The 23246-nt window shown below is 41.8% G+C and overlaps 1 protein-coding gene across 1 annotated transcript in view; it reads left to right on the top strand.

Annotated features, from left to right (window-relative positions):
* Positions 1–19490: 19490 nt before the first annotated feature.
* The window catches only part of LOC126092875 (dachshund homolog 2), a 982096-nt gene continuing 978340 nt past the window's right edge, over positions 19491–23246 (top strand). Inside the window, exons 1-2 of the mRNA XM_049908606.1 lie at positions 19491–20028; positions 20200–20822. Coding sequence (XP_049764563.1) covers positions 19894–20028; positions 20200–20822 — 758 coding nt within the window. The 5' untranslated portion in view covers positions 19491–19893. The remainder of the gene's footprint in view (positions 20029–20199; positions 20823–23246) is intronic.

The following is a 23246-nucleotide window of genomic DNA, read 5'->3' as shown; positions in this document are numbered from 1 at the left end:
CTTCCTGGACTCGGGTAGGCGCGCTGGCCCCAGATCAAATCCGCCCAGCGAATTAACGACGAGGACGGTGTGCCAGCCAGCGTGGATGTGGTTTTTAGGCGGTTTTCCACATCCTGCTCGGTGAACACTGGGCTGGTCCCCACGTTCCGCATCAGTTACACGCGTCGCAGACATTTGAAACACGTCCGCACTATTTCACGAATTACACTAGATGCAGACAGCTGGGGTACACTGATTCCACCCCTGGGGGAAAGGGTGGCGGTAGGAAGGGCATCCGGCCACCCTTAAAACTAAGCTTACCAAATCCATTGTAACCACGCCGACCCTACGATCGCTGCGGGACTGTGGCGTAAGCGAAAGTGAAACGTCCCCTTAGTAAAATTAATGAATTACTGTGCTGATAAACCTCTTACATTATTTGATTTTCAAACAGCTGAGCAAAACTGAACGTACTCAGACATTCACTAAAGTGACACACCATATTTTTAGCGCAATGCAATCTGACTTTCAGTAATCCATACAAAAGAATGGCCCTGACTAACAATAACCTATACCTCTCATGAATTCTTACCTCACAAAAATCTTCGTTACTCGAACTACTCCAATAAAGCGAGCGCCAATACAGCCAGCTAAATAAAATATTATAACTACTGAAGGCACTAACTACTGATAGGCATAGTTAGCAAATGAAAGATTTTGATAGAGAATAAACAATGTATTTACCTTAATAGTGTTCAAAAGTCATAATATATATATATATCAGTCCATGATATCCAATATAACAAATTTACTGGACACACGTCCAGATCGTCCGCTCTCAAAATTCTGCCATCTCTCTCCCCACATCCACCACTGCTGGCGGCTCACCTCCAACTGCGCAACGCTACGCGCTGTTAACAACCAACTGCCCAACAGTACACTAGCCAACAAGAATGCAAACCAGCCACAGACTGCACACAGCACAGCCAGTGATTTTCATACAGAGCGCTACGTGGCGTTACCAATAAAAAAAACCTATACGGCCTACTTACAAAAGAAAGAAACTAAAGTTCTTTCTATCCAGGATCCAACTTCCGTTGAGCTATGCTACTTGGCAGTGACACCTTAGTCCTTAAGCTATGCACATGACAATTTAGTTCCTGCTCTATGTCCGTCTTCACCTGTGCAGCTGTCTCGCTACTACTACTCTCTGTGGAGTCATTCGTCTCCTGCGCTCCTTGTCCCCTTACTCACGTCGCCACAAGTACTCTTTATGCAGCGTTCTAGATATTCTGTCTGCACATTCATTGAGACCCGTCCATAAAATCTGGTCTCTAAGTGAATGAGTTGCGATATCGTGTCAGTGCGCTACTCTTACTTCTTGCTGGGGTCCCTCCCTGTCCATAGGGATAATCAACCTCCTTGACCGATGTTTACAGGCAGCAAAGAAAGTGCGCTATGGCCCGTCACCGGTTAAGAAATGAACTCTGCTCAGGCTGGTATTGACGTGTATCATCCCTAATCGCTTTCTCATGTTCGAGAGGAGTGCATGTTCCTACAGAACTTTTTGCAGTTTTCCCACTCCTTTTGACATGAATTCACTCTCCAGGTAAAGCTCTAGAAGAGCGTAGCGTTCCAAACAATTGGGAAAGGGCACAGGTCATCCCCGTTTTCAAGAAGAGACGTCGAACAGATGTGCAGAACTATAGACCTATATCTCTAATTTCGATCACTTGTAGAATTTTGGAACACGTATTATGTTCGAGTATAATGACTTTTCTGGAGACTAGGAGTCTACTCTGTAGGAATCAGCATGGGTTTCGAAAAAAACGATCGTGTGAAACCCAGCTCGCGCTACTCGTCCACGAGACTCAGAGGGCCATAGACACGGGTTCCCAGGTAGATGCCGTGTTTCTTGACTTCCACAAGGCGTTTGATACAGTTCCCCACAGTCGTTTAATGAACAAAGTAAGAGCATATGGACTATCAGACCAATTGTGTGATTGGATTGAAGCGTTCCTAGATAACAGAACGTAGCATGTCATTCTCAATGGAGAGAAGTCTTCCGATGTAAGAGTGATTTCAGGTTTGCCGCAGGGGAGTGTCATAGGACCGTTACTATTCACAATATATATAAATGACCTAGTGGATAATATCGGAAGTTCACTGACGCTTTTTGCGGATGATGCTGTAGTATATCGAGAGGTTGTAACAATGGAAAATTGTACTGAAATGCTAGTGGATCTGCGACGAATTGACGCATGGTGCAGGGAATAGCAATTGAATCTCAATGCAGAAAGTGTAATGTGCTGCGAATACGAAGAAAGAAAGATCCTTTATCATTTATCTACAATATAACAGGTCAGCAAGTGGAAGCAGTTAATTCCATAAATTATCTGGGAGTACGCATTCTGTGTGATTTAAAATGGAATGACCATATAAAATTAATCGTCGGTAAAGCAGATGCCAGACTGAGATTCATTGGAAGAATGCTAAGGAAATGTAATTCGAAAACAAAAACAAAAAAAAAATGGTTCAAATGGCTCTGAGCACTATGGGACTTAACATCTGTGGTCATCAGTCCCCTAGAACTTAGAACTACTTAAACCTAACTAACCTAAGGACATCACACACATCCATGCCCGAAGCAGGATTCGAACCTGCGACCGTAGCGGTCACGCGGTTCGGCCGGCCGAAAACAAAGAAAGTAGGTTACGTACCAGATAGGGTTGATAGAAGAGATAGAGAGGATCCAATGGAGAGCAGCGCGCTTCGTTACAGGATCATTTAGTAATCGCGAAAGCGTTACGGAGATGATATATAAACTCCAGTGGAAGACTCCGCAAGAGAGACGCTCAGTAGCTCGATACAGGCTTTTGTTGAAGTTTCGAAAACATACCTTCACCGAGGAGTCAAGCAGTATATTGCTCTGTCCTACGTTTATCTCGCGAAGAGACCATGAGGCTAAAATCAGAGGCATACCGACAGCCGGCCGCGGTGGTCTCGCGGTTCTAGGCGCGCAGTCCGGAACCGTGCGACTGCTACGGTCGCAGGTTCGAATCCTGCCTCGGGCATGGATGTGTGTGATGTCCTTAGGTTAGTTAGGTTTAAGTAGTTCTAAGTTCTAGGGGACTGATGACCACAGCTGTTAAGTCCCATAGTGCTAACAGCCATTTTTTTGAGCATACCGACAATCTTTCTTTCCACGAACAATACGAGACTGGAATAGAAGTGAGAACCGATAGAGGTACTCAAGGTACCCTCCGCCACACACCGTCAGGTGGCTTGCGGAGTATGGATGTAGATGTAGATGAATATGCAAACATTGGCAGCAGACAGTCATTGGCTATCGGAATCTATATGAAAGTGGTTACATTGCTATAGGGCGTTTAATTATCGACGTTGGATCAGTAAGTAGTTTAACCTTTTTTCAAAGCGAGGCTCGCGACTTTTATTTAAACTGATTTTTACTTGCGTAGCCATACAAAGAATTAATGCGAGTCTTTCAGTTAATGTGGAACAGTACGTCGCGTAATTAATCTCTCGCGCCGCACGTCGCCAAGCTGCGACGACGGATGGTAGGAACGTACCATATTGTTTTGGGGAGTAGCCTACGGATTTAAAAAGCAGCTGCGACTTAATCGAACCTTTGTAACATTTTTATGCACTTCATCTTTAGTCTCTGACATGTCCTTTCGCCCGACTCACGACCAGACCCAAACTTCCATATGTCGTCAACCATGTGTCTACAACCTGTACTCCTACATTCATTATGTATATTCCTGCGGAGACATTTTGCTTGAAAGTCGCTTCCCGGTATCTGCGGATAAATACAGTATTGCACTGCCTGTACTGCGATATCGTATTTCTTTTTGTGCACTGAATTTTAGTGATTCCACCTTTTGACCAAAATTCTGCAAAACATAGCATGACTTGTGACTTAATCTGATACACAATTTCCTCAGTCGGGACAGCACTGTTCCTATCTGAAAACTCCACCTTGTATTTAACTTGTTCCTTTATCAACGTATTTAAATTATCCTGCAACGACTCACTCTTTTTTCCTACAGCTTAATTCAATCCAAACTTACTTCAATAAATTGTACTGATCTCATTTTCAACCGTAGTAATTCTTCCACCATATTCTGATCAAATCTCTCCTGTCATCTGATTAGTGAGTGGCTCAAACCTACTTAAACTGTCATCCCCAATAGAAGTAAACTTGTTTTAGAAATTTTGTGTTTGTTCCTTCAGTACCGTCGTAGTATTAGTAGTAGTAGTAGTGGCTTTATTCATCCGTAGATCTCTTGTTACAAGGATATAGGACATGTCAAAGTATTTACAAGCTTAGATCAATTTAAAGTAAGCTAATTCGTATGCATATATATTTACAGACTTCTAGTTAGACATAATCATTAGATTTACTCCTGGTATACAATACATTTTTTACAAATAACTTATTACAATAATGTAATGCCACACCGTTCACTCATATCTCACTATCAGTCACTGCGCACACTACGCACACACTGTTTCATAACACTTCACTCACTATACACACACACACACACACACACACACACACACACACACACACACACACACACAACACACACACACTGGTGATCTCTGGGACATTTTCTGTACCGCAACTTCCCATTTGCTATCCTGAAAAACTGAGTCAGCATCCCTCCATAATGAGTGAGATGATCTCAGAAAGAGGAAGAGGTGTTAGTATTGTGCTATGCATAGCTTGGGGGTAAGTATTTCTCGAAGGGAGAAAAGAAGGAAAGAACATAATGTGAAGATGTTATGTGGGATTTTGGATGTTTTATTATTATTATTATTATTATTATTATTATTATTATTATTATTGTTATTTTATTTGTACAGCATTTTTTATCAAACCCCTACTCTGTTTTATCTAAGTAACCCTTCAATGTATAAAATGTATTACATAACAGGTACTTTTTAGCTGCCTTTTTAAATACGTGTATTTTTGAAATTTCTTTAATGTCTTTTGGTAATTTATTGTACAGTTTTATTCCTTGGTAGAAAATGCTGTTTTGAGTTTTATGTTTATTTTTTCTTGGTAAATGTGAGTCTATCTCTTGCTGCATGGTGATGGACAGAGCTGTTTGTGGAGTAATTACCAATGTTATTTTTGATGTGTATAACTGACTGGTAAATGTATTCACATGGAGCAGTTAAAATCCCGTGTTTTTAACAGATCTTTACAGTGAGCTCGACTAGCATTTTTGGTTATTATTCTTATGGCTCTTTTCTGGAGTTTGAAAATTGTGTTAATGTTTTGTGCGTTTGTTCCTCAAACAACAATTCCATAGCTAAGAATTTAGTGTACATATGAAATATGTAACTAAAAGACACTGCATGTTACACACTGATGATAGGATTCTAAGGGCATAGTCCCGTACTCCTCTTGTGCTTTACTACACGTATTTTCCACAATTACTAGGCCTGACAGTTCTTCTAATTCTTCAGTGCTCGTCCTCTGCTGCCCTTTTAATTCTTTTGTATTAACCTTAAACTGTTCTTTGATATTAGTCTTCTGTTCTTTTCAGTTAGGCTGTATTTTCTGCTCTGTTTCAGTAATATAAGAAGTTAATTCTGACCGTTGTTGGTTTGATAAATTTGAACCCTGTTTTGCTGTCCAGCTAGCAACATGACTGTTAGTGGTAAGTACATATAGTTATCAGAAAGGACAGCACAGCTACCAATGGTTTCGGTTGGAGTTCCCTTCACTAACATCAACACAACTTGTCTCCTGAAGTACAAAAATATCACTGCTGACACTAACATTCTCTACATGACTATACCGTAATAAAATCATTTCACACCTTCTGAACACTAGAGGCGCTTCTCGCAATACCAATTCTTTTCTGTTATCCGAAAAAGAAAAATCTTACCGAAAGGAGTTGGGTGGCTGTTGTAAAATCCCTTCTCATCCCCAGCGATATAGAAGGGGTCAAAGGAGATCGCAATTGGGGACCTAGAAATATATAATGATGCGATTATTAGTGCCAGCGTTTTGCGTACAAATATACGCTTTGTCGAAGCCGAAGAATTGGAAGTATTGCTACTTTCTGGGACAATATAGCCCATATAAAAATGTAAAGGCCTCGGTGATCAAATGTTGGTGGCACAAAATGGTTCTTCTGGAAGAAAACGAAAACGAAACTGTAGATTTCGGCTTCATTTACGTTTTTCCCGCCTTCTGTTTCAGCACCACAATTATAAACCAACAGCTGGATGGCGGATTTAGAGTCTCTGGGAAATTTTTTATGGGCTCAGAATATTGTAAGATTTTTGAAAAACTCTTTTTCTAACGTCTGTATTTGAGATTCACGTAGGTCTCATTCATATGTCTTTTACATCCACGTGCTGCTATTGACTATTTACTCCCTGTTTGCTCTCATTTTCTTTGAACCGAGGGAGCGAAGATCTTTCTCTTACAGTTTCTGACCACTTTTTTTCCTGGACTGCTTGAAGCGTATGTTACGAGGCAGTTTTTGCAAACATAAGCAGTGTTTATTGCGTTCCACTTGCGCTAGCGACAGAAAAAAGCTCGAACCTTAAGGGCGCAATATGTATGGTATACACACTTCAAGTGGGTGCGATATTGTTATACATGTACCTCTTCGCGTTTCTTCAGTTCATTGTATACACATTCTTCTTAAGGCAAGGCTTATACGTCCCTGATATTTTAATTTCCTTGCATTTACATCAGGTCAATGATGTTACAGATGTTTGAACCACGGTGGTTGACAAAAAAAATTGGATGGATGTCTTGTACATTTCAGTACGTAAATTGTATGAAAATATTGTGACAGAAACCGGTTGCACCGCTCTTTTACATAATTGCCTCAGGACAGCGACGAGACTTTACCCCGTTTTTTGTCCGTGTGAACTGGAGGGTTTGTCAGTTTCCACTAGTTACTTGCTGCTGTTTCTGTCGCTAGCATTTTCACATCTAGTCACTAATCCGTACGTGAACTCTTAACGTGTTTTTCTTTCACTGGCTTCGAGCGAAAAACACTTTGTTGACAAACCAAGTCGGATGTCTTTCTGGACATGGACTAACCATTTTGTTGTGGTTGTATGTTCTCATGTTGTTTTTATTCATATTTGCACTCTGAGTCATTGTGTCAGGCTTCGAAAAGCACTACATGTTTCTTTGACTCAATCTCTTTTATAAAAGTTGAGAAATGTACGGCCAGCAGCCGCTAATGATAAGTTTATTGCGGATCCAGGTGTCAACTACAGTATGGATATCGTCGGTGCTAAAAAATGTAAGATAAATTTACGGTACTTATAAAATTTATAAGTTTTTAGCACTAAACACAGTGTTTGAAGTCTAGATCTGCAATGAACGTATTATTAGCAGCTGATTATTGTACATATCTCAGTTCTAAATAACAACAGTCGCCGAGCACACCCGTTCTATAAGGAACCGAACATAATAAAATTTCTTTTATTCTTATATTAGGCCAAATATCCAAATATTCAGTCAATGTTACATTATCATTGAAAATTCAACAAGCTAACAAATTTTTCGGGAAAAAAGCTTCATTCGAAAAGCGTTGGCTGGGCAACCGTAGTAAAATGGCTCAGCTGCTTTCCGCTGCGTGAGAAGTAATCCCATAATAACTTGCACCGAAGTCATGCTGTAGTATTCACTCTTCATTTGAACAGTTACTCCGAAATTTTGACTCAGAGTTTAAAATATCTCGTAAGAAATGTAAAAAATAAATTTCACGCTACAACGTACGAGTGTATCACAGGGCCTCTAGCGATCATGATGGTGAATCACTTAAAGCCTTTTAAAAAATAGAATAAAAAGCAAAGGACCGTAACTGATAAAAAAGGCCATAGCCATTTATCATTCATGGAAGACGCAGTGATTACAATTCTCAGTTTTGATCTCCGCGGTGTATTACATGCGTTCAGTATATCGGTCTCAGACGCTCGCTGCTTGTGAAACCATCTAGCGGTATTCAGATGTTCAGTTATTTCTGTATTTCCAGTCTGTGATCAACAAAAATAGTACATAACCTATAGATTTCTGTTGGTAATTGCCATCTTCGGATGCGTGTTCAAATACACGAAGTAAGTTTTCAGTAAAGTCAAGAATAGCGGCAAAGTGCTATCGACACAAAGAATATGTAAGGCCTAATTCCAGATTTTATTTATCAGTTATTCTGCCCGTCTTTATTGAAGTATGAGGGTGTGCATTATTGACTGATATCTACTTTATGCTGATAGTATTTCTCCTCGCAGTTTGGAAAAGAAATAAATTGCTGTATCCTCTGGATCTCTGTGTGTATAAATACTGTGCATTGCAGCATGTAAATTAAGATTATTTTTTGCTTTTTATTTTTTAAATTTTTACGTTTCATTACGTTTTCATGTAAATAGATACAAACGTTCACTTCTCACCGGTGAAATCAAGTACTAAAAACGTTTCTATTTGTGACAGTGGTGCCAAAAATGACCTACTAAGTTACGGAGGATGTGGCCTCTTGAAGACCACATGTTCGCAAACTTTTTGAACTTTAATCAAGATATAAGAAACGATTACGAAACGAGACAGATCGTAATAAGGTCTCATCCCAGCGCCAGCACCGCAATGGTTGTTCAAAAATGTAAAATCGATCGCTTTTGAAAACGGAAAATATTGGTAAAGTCTGGTTAAAATAAAAATACAGGGGAGTATTAGCATGTAGGGACTGAAAAATGACGATCGTATAGGTTCCCTCTTAGGTGAAACGAATGGCAGGCTCTCAGCTCTGCAGTTCATCTACGAAAGATATTGTTAGGTAGAAGATGAACATAAGATAATGACACTATATTGTAAGTAACGCCTACTGTTGGATGCCATGATGACGAAATGAAAGAGAGAAATGAAAGAGAGAGTGAAATGAAATCTACTCATGGATAAACTTATCAGGCTGTTTTGTTTGAATCGCTTTGCACACTGAACTACTGTTTACTGCGAATTTCACATTATTTCAGACACAGCCCCATTCTATGACAGAATCAACACCGGTTAATCGGTCTACATTGGCCATCTTCAGATGCCATTGGTCATGGATGGCGTGTAGTGAACAAAACGTTCGTAGCAGGCGCTGTTTGGTGATCTCCTTCGAGAGAATGTCGTTACTTCCATTTTTTTTTTTTTAGGGCCTGCACGGAAGGAATTTCGTAAAGCCTACCTTGTACATACCTCGACTTCTTTGTCGTTCAATTTTTTGCAGTAAAACAGGGAACAAGTAATAATTGTGCGAACCCTGCGATCTAGTGGGAAGCAATATAGAAAATTTATAGAACCGGTTTTATGGGAATATCTTGCCTCATCTCGCATAGCATGAATACGAGAATCGATTAACAGGTCCTACATGAAAAATGTAAATCATCATCCTCCAGCGTCCGAAGGTGAGGGGAAACGTTTACATACGGCGCAAAAGCAGTACATTCTTCCACCCTGGAGCAGTTTCAAAAAATGGCTCTGAGCACTATGGGACTTAACTGCTGAGGTCAACAGTCCCCTAGAACTTAGAACTACTTAAACCTAACTAACCTAAGGACATCATACATATCCGTGCCCGAGGCAGGGTTCGAACCGGCGACCGTAGCAGTCGCGCGGTTCCAGACTGTAGCGCCTAGAACCGCTCGGCCATCTAGGACGGCAGAGCAGTTTCCAGAGTAAGCGTGTAGACGAAGACGTAAGTGTAGTGGAAAGTGAATGTACCCAGTTTCTGTGAAAATACCTCTGTCGCTGTGTGGAAAGGACAGTAATGGATAAAGGTAACACTTACGGTCCTACCACTTCTCAAATATTTCTGTTTCGGAAAACTGAAATTGGATTGTGAAGCGAAAAGGGCCGATCAGAAGTAAACCTGAGTAAAGCGACTTCGCGATAATAGTTTTTATCTAGTACAAATGAAAATGACACATTTGTCTAGCCATGTCACAAACATATATTCAACGAGGCAATTTAATAAGAGAAAACTCAACAATGAACCGAAAAAAGTGCTAAGTGCTCGTTAACTTTTGTGAATTGTTACGTAGCCTAATCGTGTGTGGTGTACTTCCTGCTCAGGTTTCATTGACTAGGAAATGAACTGAAAGAAGGAACGTGAAGTTTTAACTCTCCTTCGACGAAGAGCTTATGAGAGACGAGGGAAGCACAAGCTCGGATTTGTCACAGTAGGAAAGGTAATCGACCTGGTCTTTTTCAAAAGAACCATCCCGGCATTCGCTTTAACTGAATTAGGGAGACCGCGGAAAATCCTAATCTCTTCGACGGGTACGAGATAGTATTAGTAGTATCTATCTTAAAGAAAATTGAAAAAACGAAAAAAAGAACAGCAGTCTACAGCAAGTCATATCCATTGTGCCCATCGTGACTGATGAACTGCGACTGTGATTAAAATTGGTAGTGTGTGTAGGCTATATGCAAACAATCGACTAGTTACATGTTACCTACCCTACCACCAAGACTGGTTATCTAATTCATTCTCCCTCTTTGTTTCAAATTATTATCGCTGTGCCGTCACATGGTAAAGTGAAGATGCTGAAAATACTGTAGCGCGTTAGTGTTACAGAATTACAGAAGGTTTTATACAGATGGTGACTACCCAATCCTACGGAATGTTACCCTTCGGGTGCGCTGAATTTTATTATGACAGCCCACCAATGTAGTTTGATTCTTAACGTAGATAGATTCCCCAACGAAGGGACTACGTAATTGTTCATCTATGTTATTAAAATATAACCTTCATGAACCTGAGGAAGAGTCGATACTGACATGAAAAGGGTAGTTGCGAATAAAGCACAGCTATCCGGCTTTTGGAACCATCTCATTACCCTTTACTTTTTTATTGTTATAATTGTTGTGACAATTTGAATGATTATTGAGTGTTGAGCGTTTTTTATTGTTATCCATATTACAGAATTATAGTTCCATTCATCAAATGTCGCTTGCGCTTTTCCCACTGTCCATTACTATTCTTAACCTACTTGAAGCAAGTATAAAAGATTTTACGGACCTGATTTTTGTCTGGTGAGGATGCAAGCATACCGTGATAGACAGTGTGAAATTGCAAAAATAACAACTCAACTGTTTTATTATTGGTTCGCGATAAACGTAAATAACTCACTTCAGAATTAAATATTTTCTAGTTTCAAAAAAGATAATGTTGATTAATGTCTACCCGGAAAGGAAACTGATGATCGCACATATCTATGTTAGCTACCTTATCCTCGGAATGTACAACAAGATTAAATTTTCATTTCAGATATCTTTGTAGTTAAAAGTAATATACATTGTGTTGTCTTGTCGAAGAAAAAATGTTGCATCTTGCAAATTTTCTCTTATTCCTGTTCAGATCATAAACCATTTATATAAAATAATGAGCAGTACGTATGTCTAACATCACGAACAGATTTCTTACACTTATGTACCAGTAGGCGCAAAGAAAGATGGAAAAACAGCATGGCCATTTGGGATCCATTCTTCGGGTATCACTCTTCAGAAACGGCTTCAGTTATAGTTTGTAAACTTCCCCAAAAAACGAGAAGCTGAAAAATTTAGTGATTTCAGAACAATAAGTCTGGTGAGCAGTCCCTCGAAAATATTTGTAAATAATATTCATACATGAATCTACAAATTATGCATAGACCAAATTGCACCTACAAAGTTTGGCTTCAGAAACACTGTCGGTACTCCAGAGGGTCTGCTCTGCATTCAGATCTTATTGGAGAAGTGTACAAATACTTACTGTGATGTCTATGCCTGTTTATTCTCAAATGGCTTTCGGCGGAGTACAAGACTACTGGGTGGACCAGCTGTTAAATAATAGAGGAATAAATTACCTGCGAAAACATAATCCTCAGTATCCTGCTGTGAGAGTTGAAAATGTGAAATCTGACACATTAAATATATGGAATGAGGCAGGGTTACATCTTGTCGCCACTGATATTTAATATTTATTCGGAATATACCTTCAAAGAAGTCCTTGAAAGTGTCGAAGAAGGAATCATCTTGAATGCAGAGAAGCTGAACAATAACAGATACGCTCATGATACTGTAATATTTGCTGACAGCAAGCAGCAGCAAGAAGACATACCAAATTGTCCCCTAAACATTAATGGTAAACTTATTGAACAAATAAACAAAGTCACTTGTCTGGGAACTATAAAGTAACAAAATTAAACTAAAATCCGTATTGTGAAATCCAGGGCCGCATTTTGTAAAACGATTGTTGTGTTCAAGAACCATCACCTATCAATCGAAACAAAATTAAGACTTCTACATTGCTACATATTTACCCGTCCTTTTCTGTGGAGCTGGGACATGGATGTGGACCGAGACGGTGGGCAAACGACTCGTGGTATTTGAGATGTGGCTGTGCAGGGGAATTACTAACGACATTCTCCACAAAAACAAGAAAAAACAAAAGTCTAAAACACAGTAATGTTCAGAAAACTACGATATCTCAGCCATGTTATGAGGAATGGAAACAGTTATAAACTGCTGCAGAACATTCTTCAAGGACAGATACCGGGAAAAAGAGGACGAGAAAGAAGAAGAATATCTTTGCTCGGAACCTCAAAGACGTGGACTTCACAAAAAGCGAGCAACTTTTTCGGATAAGCAAAAGTAATACAGTTATGATGCTCACCATCATCTGAAACTGATAGGCACTAGAAGTAGGAGCCAACACATTCACTTCTAGTGACATTTGTGAGCAATACCAAAAATCAGTTCCGGATGCGATGTGATGTGTTTCAAAATAGAGTCCACATAAATTTTACAGCACTGGTCGATGGTTTTCTGTGGACATACGTGACTCTAGAGCCTCGTTATCTGGACGTGAAAATCTCCGAAATACCAGTCACAAATTAGTACTATAATTTGTGACTGTGGGTGCAAAGTTATAAAAAACGATGTGCGTAAACCAGTAGAACGTACTGCAGGACACTATTATGTGAAGAATAATGCCACTAGCAAGATACGTTTCCGTTTTCCGCTGCAGATAAATGATATTTCTTTGACAAGTATCCATATACAAGCACAAAAACGAGTAATGTGGGCTCCAGAACGGAAATAGTACTAAATAATGAAATAGAAGAGGAGGTAGAGTTTCGAAACAGCTGATGCACTGTATGTTGAGAAACCTTGAATCAGTGGCTTCTAAAAAACACAAAGTATGAAACAATGTCGATGTCACATATTTTGAAACATCATTGAAGCGTCTGGTTAATACTGCATCTTCCACTGAAGTTATACGCCAAAGTTTCGGCGTAATTTTTCAGCATATCTTTGATGGTTCATATAAATTTTGTGGAGTTACACAATAATTAACTGTGAAATGATCCTTATTATAGGAATTGAAAAAGTGAAATGCAAAATTAAAAATACTGGAAGACGAAAGCAACAAATTCGATCAAGTGTTTGTCGGAAGTCACGGGGCTCGGGAACGGAACGAAGATTAATATCTAATGTCCGACAAATAGTTTTGTTGGTGATCTATAACAACTGCTGGACAGACTTCGCTAAAAATAGACGTCAAAAGAATGATTAAATAAATACTCGAACACTGCAGCAAAATTTCGTGACTGATTAGACTCTAAAGTGGAGCATTCGATCAGTAAGTAAAATCCTTAGGTTCGATGTCCGACCATACATTTCTCAGACGCCAAGAAGAACGACCTAGCTTTGCGTTCGAATGGCTTACGCCGTATAAATTGTGTACACAGCCGTCGATCTAATGCTTTTCTCGTCTCGATGTTTAAACGAGGAAATTTATCTCGATGTTTAAACGAGGGTATCTACTATCTTATCACTCTGCAACTTGCAAAATCTGCATAGCTTTTTAAAATGCAGGTAGTATTTACCTTTCTTTTAAATTTATGCAGTTTGAAATCAATATTACACAACAACAGAAAAACTCCTGAGTAGGTCTATGGGCTGTAAATAAATCGTGTAACATGTAATAATTAACGTCAATGAATGTACGTAAAAAATAAACCCCGACACGAAAAAAATCATTTATTACAGTTCATGGCTACAAACAACATATTTGAAGCTACGGCAATTGACTCTAAATAACGAAAAGTGTGACGTCATCTACATGAGTACTAAAAGAAATCCGCAAAATTTCGGTATAGCGATAAATCACACGAATCTAAAGGCTGTAAATTCAACTAAGTACTTAGGGATTACAGTTACAAATAACTTAAATTGGAAAGGTCACACAGATAACGTTGTAGGTAGAGCAAATCAAAGACTATGTTTCATGGGTAGAACACTTAGAAGTGCCATAGGTCTACTAGAGACTGCTTATACCACGCTTGTCCGCCCTCTTCTGCATTATTAGTGCGGTGTGGGATACCAACTAAGTACTTAGGGATTACAGTTACAAATAACTTAAATTGGAAAGGTCACACAGATAACGTTGTAGGTAGAGCAAATCAAAGACTATGTTTCATGGGTAGAACACTTAGAAGTGCCATAGGTCTACTAGAGACTGCTTATACCACGCTTGTTCGCCCTCTTCTGGATTATTAGTGCGGTGTGGGATACGCATCAGATGGGACTGACGGAGGATATCGAAAATGTTCAAAGAAGGGCAGCTCGTTTTGTATTATCTCAGAAAAGGGGAGAGAGGGCCACAGATATGACACCTCAATTAGGGTGGCAATCATTTTTAAAAAAAAGGCGTTTATCGTTACGCCAGTATCTCCTCGTGAAATTTCAATCACCAGATTTCTCCTGCTGTTGAAAAATATTCTGTTGGCGTCCGCGTACATAGGGAGAAACGATCATTATGATAAAATATGAGAAATCAGATCTCGCACAGAAATATTTAAGTGACCGTTTCTCCCGCCCGCCGTTTGAGAGTGGAACGGCAGGCAGATAGCTTGAAGGCGATTCCTTGAATCCTCTGCTAGGCATTTCATTGTGAATTGTAGAGTAATCATGTAGATGCAGATGTAGATGTAGATACGTAAGGTGAATATGTTTCAGAAATGAAATATTACATTGTGACTGAACGTGAGTTCTTTTCTCGGTTAATTACTGTCTGTATTACAATTAATTATGTCAAGAGCGAGAAATATAAATAACAATATATTATTCTAAGTACATGGTATAAGTTATTTACTTTATTTATAGTTTCTTCGTGTCTAAAGCAGTGATTAGATCATGTCGAAGAAGTACTGAAAAGTTTCTTTAGCCGAATAGTGTTTCACTTCGTGAGCTCCGGGTAAGCCACTGTGAATCAATCCTTTGGCATTACAGTAAATGTGATCGGATATGAGATTTGTAGTTTATAACGTAGACTCGATGAAAAAGAACTGCACTGTTAACTTGGTGTAAACTTGACATTTAACTTTATTTGCCCATGGATAATACTTAATAATCTTTTGATGGATATATTCTTGAATTCTTATTATCAGTAGTACTACAACAGAAGAGACGAACGATGGCGTTAATCCCATACTTACGTATATATATATATATATATATATATATATATATATATATATATATATATATATATATATATATATATATATATATATATATATAAGTCCTGCTCCAGTGTAGAGACCCCTGCTGCACCGTTATCGTGGATATTTACAAGTTTTCTGTGTACCCTACTTTACACGCAGTAACTCGCTTCGTGGTCTAGAAGCAGTCACTCAGATGGTGCCATCAGTTTCAGAAAAGTTTTATTGCACAGCCAGTGATTCACCTAAACCTTCTAAATATGAAACTGAGAAAATATGATTGAAGTTGTTATGATTTCAAACACTTTCTTACTTTCGAGAATAAATAGATTTCATAAAGGGAATGCGAGACGAAGGTTTAGCGCACGACTGACAGCGGTCGCGTCTATCGTTCTCTTAAAGCACATATTTTACTTTGAAAATTATTAATTTCAGTTAAGAGCGAGAAACTTAATGCTCTCTAACTTGGAATCTACTTTCCTAGTGCATGACATAGCATAATTATTGTATTTGCAACAAAAAGTAATCTTAGGTAACGTATTAAAATGCGCCATCAACCATAAAATTTATTTAACTGACGAATTTGTCGGTTCGCAAGTGTCTTGCAGACTGCTACTGAAATGAGAAGGAATTCTAACACCGCCATACCAAAACGTATTCTGTCTCACCGGATTCGTCGTCAGTAATGTTTATTCCTTGAAGTTAACGGTAATATTCACTCCATGAACACAAAGCAGATTGCCAGTTGTCCCTTGCTTAATACCTTAGCAGTTGCATAAAAACGTGAGTACTATTCTGTAAGCGTTGTACCCAATAGAAATTCAATAGGAAAGGAATACGTCGACGGTAAAACCCAAAATTCCAGACATATGTTGAAAGGAGTCTTTGCGTCACACTCTTCCCATTGCGTACGTGAGTTCATCGCAGTAATTTAGAGGTGTTCGTTGTAATGTGCTACTCATATGTGAATATAATTGTCCGTCAAGATCGCGATCTAGACGGACAGTTATACTGACTATAGACAATGATGGAGGGTTCGTGTAATAATTTTATGTCATTTATATATAGTACTCGTGTGTGCCTGTTACAGAAACTCATTGGTATCTTAGAGTTTTTAGTTAGAATTCATTATTACGCAAGTATTGATTCGTCCCACAACCAAGTAGCTTTGGTTGAGGTGGCTTGAAGGAACCTGCAAAATAGCTTATAAATAATAAGTAACATTGCTACCGGGAGTAACAGTAAGAAGGAATATCAAGAATGATGAAACTAGGTGTCTAACTATGTTGAAATATTCTACAGTATGAAATCGATGCATAAAATTCGACATCACATTATCCGATAAACGCAGAAGAGCCAAATCATTCTGTTAAACTAAAATGCATATAGAAAAACATAGAAACAAGAGGACAAAGTTTAGAAGACCGAATAGGACGGACAGTTAAATTGCGACCAGACAGTTATCTGTAGAATATTGTGATTCTAAGGATACATCAAGGTAGCGACACCACAAATAACTTTTATGAAATACGTCTGAGACACAAACATGTACAAATTAAACGCCTGTAGAAAATAAAAGAGCGAGTGGGATAAATAAGTAAAGCGTCTAGTACGAGAACACCGATAGGACAAAAAATAAAAGTAATAAAATATGGCATTTTGACGAGAAAAACGCAAAGAACTACACCGAGTAAGCATGAATAAATACTGAATTGAATGCAAAAGGGCTGATGAGTTATTGTGATTCTGATCTACACCGAGAAGAAATATTGCGTTATTAGTGAACCAAATAAAATCAGTTAAAAAGTTCAGTAAGTAGTTAAGCATTTAAAATTACAGCTCTGTTTGCGAGAATGTTTCACAGACGAAATATGAGACGATAGACTTTTCATCACTCGCCTATTTTGTATATCTAGCTCAAGAGTAAAACGTTTGAACACAGTCTACAACAAGAATATATTGCTAACTCACAATACGTTTCTTTCTTACTGAAAAGGACTGAAGTCCCCTCCTAATGGTAGCGTAAATGGGGAATTGAACAAAGGTTGCTCCGCCCGATTAGTAAATCCATACAATTTAATTAAATAACGTCAGAGGGATACTGCTCAATGTAATAAATCTAGTTCTAGAGTTTCTGAGTTCATGCACGAAGTTTCTTAGTTCCGTAAATTAACAGGTTTACCTAAAAGAAAAGAAAAGGAAGCTTGTTGTGTGATTAGACGATGACGGTTTCCCCACTTACATTTAGAAAAATATCCAACAGAGAAAAAGTTGTGAAATGTCCGATTTCACGTATGTATATAGTTTCTTAAATCCGTAAATCAAGTTTTCACTGAGTAAAATAGGGACGAAAATTTAGTTTACAACTGAAGAATCGCTTTTTACGCTCACTTGTACGTGTCCAATTCAGTCGTAAAAATGTCAGTTTGATATAAGAAGAAGAAACACAAGTGCGAATAAAAAGTTGTAATGACGAGAGCGGCAACGAAGATCACCAGCAGCAGTTAGTTGTCGCTCGCTCCGCCAGATGTCAGGGACGGCGCCCCCGCAGCGCGCTCACCCCTGCTGGCGGGGGAAAGAGTCGCGTGGGCCGATCCCTCGCCACTACTCGCCCTGCCTCCGTGGCGGCCGGATCTCTGCCGAACAGCTGACGCCCACGTGGTGTAGAGACTGGGCACGAAGGCCGCGCGTGAGCATCTACTGCTTTCCGCGGAGCTGCCACCTGTACTCCAGTCGGCAGCTCTCAGAGTGGACGCTCGGTAGGCTACGACAACGATGGGTGTAATTTCTTTCACATTCACGAACTATTAATAAAAATTGTGATATATTTGTAGCAGAAATCCGATAGCGGTCTAATGACAGTGAGTGACGTATTAGTTGCATAGTGGTACTAACTCTGACAATATTTGGATCGCGTATGGTGGTTAGTGAGACAATACATGCAATGGAAAGATTCAATTATAACGCACTGTGACGTCGGGAATCGGAGAGCGGTGTTGCGGATCGGATTGTCTGTTTAGTTTGAGTATATTAAGCATTGGACTAAGACACTGTCCTCAGGGTGAGCGAAAAGGACAAGGAGAAAGCAAAAAAAGGTGGGAATACAAATAAAGAGGTGCTCGTGTTTGTTGTGCGCCTGCTTCTGTAATCGAAAGTTATTCCCGCACTGTGACATATTCCGCTATCAGGTGGGCGTCGCGCGGCGAATTCCTCACAGCGCCGCCGCTAGGGGGAAACGGCGAAGGAATACAGCCCAACAGGCACCGGACGAGAAGACGGGGAGAAGAAAAAGGAAACTGCGCCAAGGGGGCGTTCACCGGCGCCGTTAAAACTTGAAAACCAAGTCGGGCGGAACCCGGTCGCGGGCCAATGTGCTCGCGGTGCGCCCGCGCAGGTCGGCCAATAGCGCGCGCCGCGCGGCTGTAGGGCGGACGCCATTGGGCCGCGCGCCGCCGGCGGGTGGTTCCCAGTGACAGCTGAGTGTGAAGGGAGGGGCCGCGAGGGAGCGTGTGGTGGGGGGCGACTCCGACGCCAGCTGCGCTTTCCTGGGCTGAAAAGTACGGATCCCCCCTCCACTCCGACCGCCTTCCCCACCGGGTCTGTGGGCCGCGCGAGCGGCGCTGCTGCCGTTTTTATTTATTACTTTTGTGACTGCCGTAATATAGTACTTCTTTGTAGGAAGGCGAGCCAGTTGCCGCAGGGGTATTGACGTCCACGGCGTCCGAAGCTGCGGGAGAGAGGAGAGAGAGAGGAACGAGTGTCGTTGTGCTGTGCGAGAGAGACTTGCTGTGTGAGAAAGAGAGAGTGGGAAGGAGAGGAGAGGAGAAGAAGTGAGGGAAGGAGGCAGAGACGAGGAGGAGGACTGGGAAGGCGTTGCGCTTTCGCCCGCGCGCTCTCCTCGCATCCTTCTTTTTTTTGTTATTTTCCGTCCGTCGTCCGCGCGACGGCCGGTGTTCAGTCTGGACGAAAAGAAGGCGCGAGGTGCGTCGTTTTTGTCTGTGATTTCGCCGACGAGTCGGAGCAGAAGTCGTGCACAATAGCTGGGCAGAAGCACAGTGGTCGCGACGCGGGCCGCAGCTCCCCTCCAATCGTGTGTAGGCTGCCCCCACCCGGCGGCCGGGCCGACCCGCGGCCGGCAGACACACACGCGCCACACTCACTGCGCCAGCAGCGACCGCGTGGCTTTTGCCCCTACGACTGCGAGCAGCGACTCGACTCCGTGCCCGCGGCCGTGCGACTGTGTGTGTGTTGTGTGACTGACAGCAGCGGCATGGCGCTACCAGCCGTCGCAGGACGCGAGTGATATGTTAGGTGCTTAGGTGTCTGGCGCGCGTGTGTATGTGAGAGCGGACAGTGGACAGCTACGGCGCCTCTCGGATGAGTCAGACTCTGGCCTGTAACATGAGCATGGATTCGGTGATGGACTCGTCGTCGACGAACAGCGAGCACAGCAGCAACGCGTCCTCGGCGTCGCCGCCGGTGGTGATCAAGCCGCCGCTGACGCCGCCCCCGGTGCCCGGAGGTGGCGGCGGCGGCGGCGCGGGGGCGGGCACGCCTCTGCCACCGCAGCCGCCGCCGGGCATGCCGCAGGTGCCGCCGCAGCAGTCGCCGGGCCCAGTGCCGCCACCGCCGCCCCCGACCGGCGACAGACCGCCGCCGCCTCAGCAGCAGCAGCAGCAACAGCAGCCACCGCCCCCGCCGCCACCGCAGCAGCACAGCCCGCTGAGCATGGTGCGGCACCCCGGAAGCCCGCCGGGGGCGGCGCCGCCCACGCCGGGCCAGCAGCTGAGCCCGCCGCCCGTGTCGACGCCGAGCGCGATGGGCGGCGGAGGCCCGCTGTCCCGCATGCCGCCGCTGCCGCCGCCCAGCCTGGGGCTGCTCAACAGCCTGGGCGGCGCCGGGCTGATGCACCACTCGCCGCTGGACCTCATGGCCGCCGCCCACCACGGCGCCGGCGGCCCTCCGCGGTCCTACAACTCGCCGCCGCCCATCTCGACGTCGGACCCGACGGCCAACGAGTGCAAGCTGGTGGACTACCGCGGCCAGAAGGTGGCCGCCTTCATCATCGCGGGCGACACCATGCTGTGCCTGCCGCAGGCGTTCGAGCTGTTCCTCAAGCACCTGGTGGGCGGCCTGCACACCGTCTACACCAAGCTGAAGCGCCTCGACATCGTGCCGCTCGTCTGCAACGTGGAGCAGGTGCGCATCCTGCGAGGCCTCGGCGCCATCCAGCCGGGCGTCAACCGCTGCAAGCTGCTCTCCTGCAAGGACTTCGACGTGCTGTACCGCGACTGCACCACCGCCAGGTACGTGCCGCCGCCCCCTCGACGCCCATCTCGCCTCACTGTTGCCACGGCGTCGGCGACCTTCCTGCTAACCACGTGCTCGTCCAAATAGTGTTGCCTGTGATCACTCCAAACCGACGAAACCACCTGTTCAGTATATAGAACCTCCTAGTCACTTTCTCTGCAGGAGGTTGGGGGTGGGGGAAATGTTGCGGACGATACTTCGTGCACCATTACCATCTCCACATCCTCATGTGTTTATAAAGATCCGAAACATCTCATTTGTACTTCTCTACAATCTTCTTTTTTGAGGACGACGTTTGAGCGCTTAACGCGACGTTTTTCCTTAACATTATGTCCCCTGCATCTTCTCTCAGTTTTTGAATTCTACGCTGTTCGAGAACTAATTGGAAATGTATATATTGTTTCATTTCCTGTCAAAATTTACATCAAGTCTTAGATTATCAGTCCTTTATTTTCACTACAATTTTGTCAACGATTCACAGAAGATAAAAATTGTGAATGTTATGCCTTTTTTGTGTCATGTATACAGAAGGACATTGCATATTCCTTATATCTTCTGAAAACATGCTTTCCCGTATGTTCAACAACAAGCAAATGCGTGGCACACAACGCCACGTTTAACGTTCTCGCAATGGTAGTAAACGAATTCGTGACGAAACGTCAGTATCTACCTCATGCCAGGTACGGTCCCTCTTATTTGTATAGGCCTATTACGAATTAACAGACAAGAGGTCCCTAACTGCACTATTACAGTCTTGTCAACACGTAGCATAGCCACTCGGTAACTATTTCTTCATTACATTAGTAGTTACGACACATTTTAGTAATAACAATGCCTTAATTAGGTGACTTAAACTTATGAACCACATGTACTCCTTACTATATAAGTTTCATGTAATTCTTGCACGTATGTCACCCACTGAACTGAAAGTGGTTCGTACAACAAGTCGTAAATACTGATATTCTGAAAGACATATAATTGGGAGAGTACATGTAGTGTTGACAATATTATTTTTGTTTATAATAATTACGAATATTACGCCTCCACAGTCAACATATTGTCTTTGAAGCTCTCTCCGTATTTAGAGAATGTGTCGCTTTACTAATTATATCAAGTTATTAACACTTGTCATATCCCTGCAGCCGCGATTTTTCTTCAGTTTATTCAGCTCCCCACCCTGCAAAAAATATATATTTTCTTAGCTTTATAGAAAAGTAATTCTTGAATTCATATTACCTGGTGATAGAGATTTATCCCAGAAACGCGTCGTATTGGGTAAATTGTGAATGAAAGGTTCCTTCGAGTGTTAATAATTTTTTTTTTTGCATTTATTAGTAACCCACTCACACCCAGCAAACAATGTTTCTTACACACATATGGTTTCCGAACCTGGACCACACTGTCTGACGATACACGCACACATTATCCTGCCTGCTTCCTATTCGACACCTAATCACTTCGAATTTTTGTGCTTCACAGAATCAAAGAAATGACAGGTATTTATGATCAACTTAGTTGATTACATACAGCTGGAGTTTTCTTGCTAGAATCATTCTCCGCTACCCCCACCAAAATCTGCAGTTCTAGTTTCGCGTTCGTCAGGATGCTATGTCGCGAGTCGAAGCTGCTAAAATAGTGTGCAAATTTTGGAACAAAGGTTTCTAAATAAATTGTGAAAGTAAATAAGATTAAAAAAGGAGAGTGCGAGTTACGTGTTTTGTTTATTTAATTTGCTTGGCTTACATGAATTTTACTATTTCAATTTCTTTAACAAGTCTTTTTACTTTACCAACCACTTGTGGCGTTTATTAAATACCACAATCACTGGAAAACCTCCACAAGTCGCTCTTGTTTCTGAATGAGCCCTCAACAATACATTTAGCTACAAAGCGCTTTCTTAAATTGTTCGTTGATACAGTCTCTCAGCCTTTTTTGTAGTTTTTGCTGATATGATGCGTGCTTGCTCATCTTTCTACAGACGCAGTCACAACAGGTGCTAAGCCTCCCGCACACATTACATGAACACCTCCTCCGAGTTTCAAAATATTCGGTGTTCCGCCTACTTCCGTAGAGGTACCGACGCTGTGGCAATATGTGAAGTATACACTAAGCCATAATTGTGTTTATTTGATCTGAAATTTAAGTTTTTGCTTCCGAATTAGAATTCCGTTAAATATTGCTGTACCTCCGTACATTTGTGTTTTCCCACCCGGTGGACTAACAGTATGTATTGGATTTTTATAGCGTCCACTTAGCCGTAGTGCACATCACGAAAGTTATTCAGTGACTGTCAGCAACCTGCTTTGATAGTCCTTCAGGATTTTTCTCGAGTGCATTCATTCGTTGTGTACTTCACCGTGAACTGATTGTGATGGCTAACTCATTCGTTATTTACTTCGTCGTAACCTGGTTGTGATAGC

Source organism: Schistocerca cancellata, chromosome 7 (assembly GCF_023864275.1).
Source record: "Schistocerca cancellata isolate TAMUIC-IGC-003103 chromosome 7, iqSchCanc2.1, whole genome shotgun sequence".
Taxonomy (NCBI): domain Eukaryota; kingdom Metazoa; phylum Arthropoda; class Insecta; order Orthoptera; family Acrididae; genus Schistocerca; species Schistocerca cancellata.
Note: the sequence above shows the minus strand (reverse complement) of the source record. Positions and strands in the feature narration are given on the sequence as shown.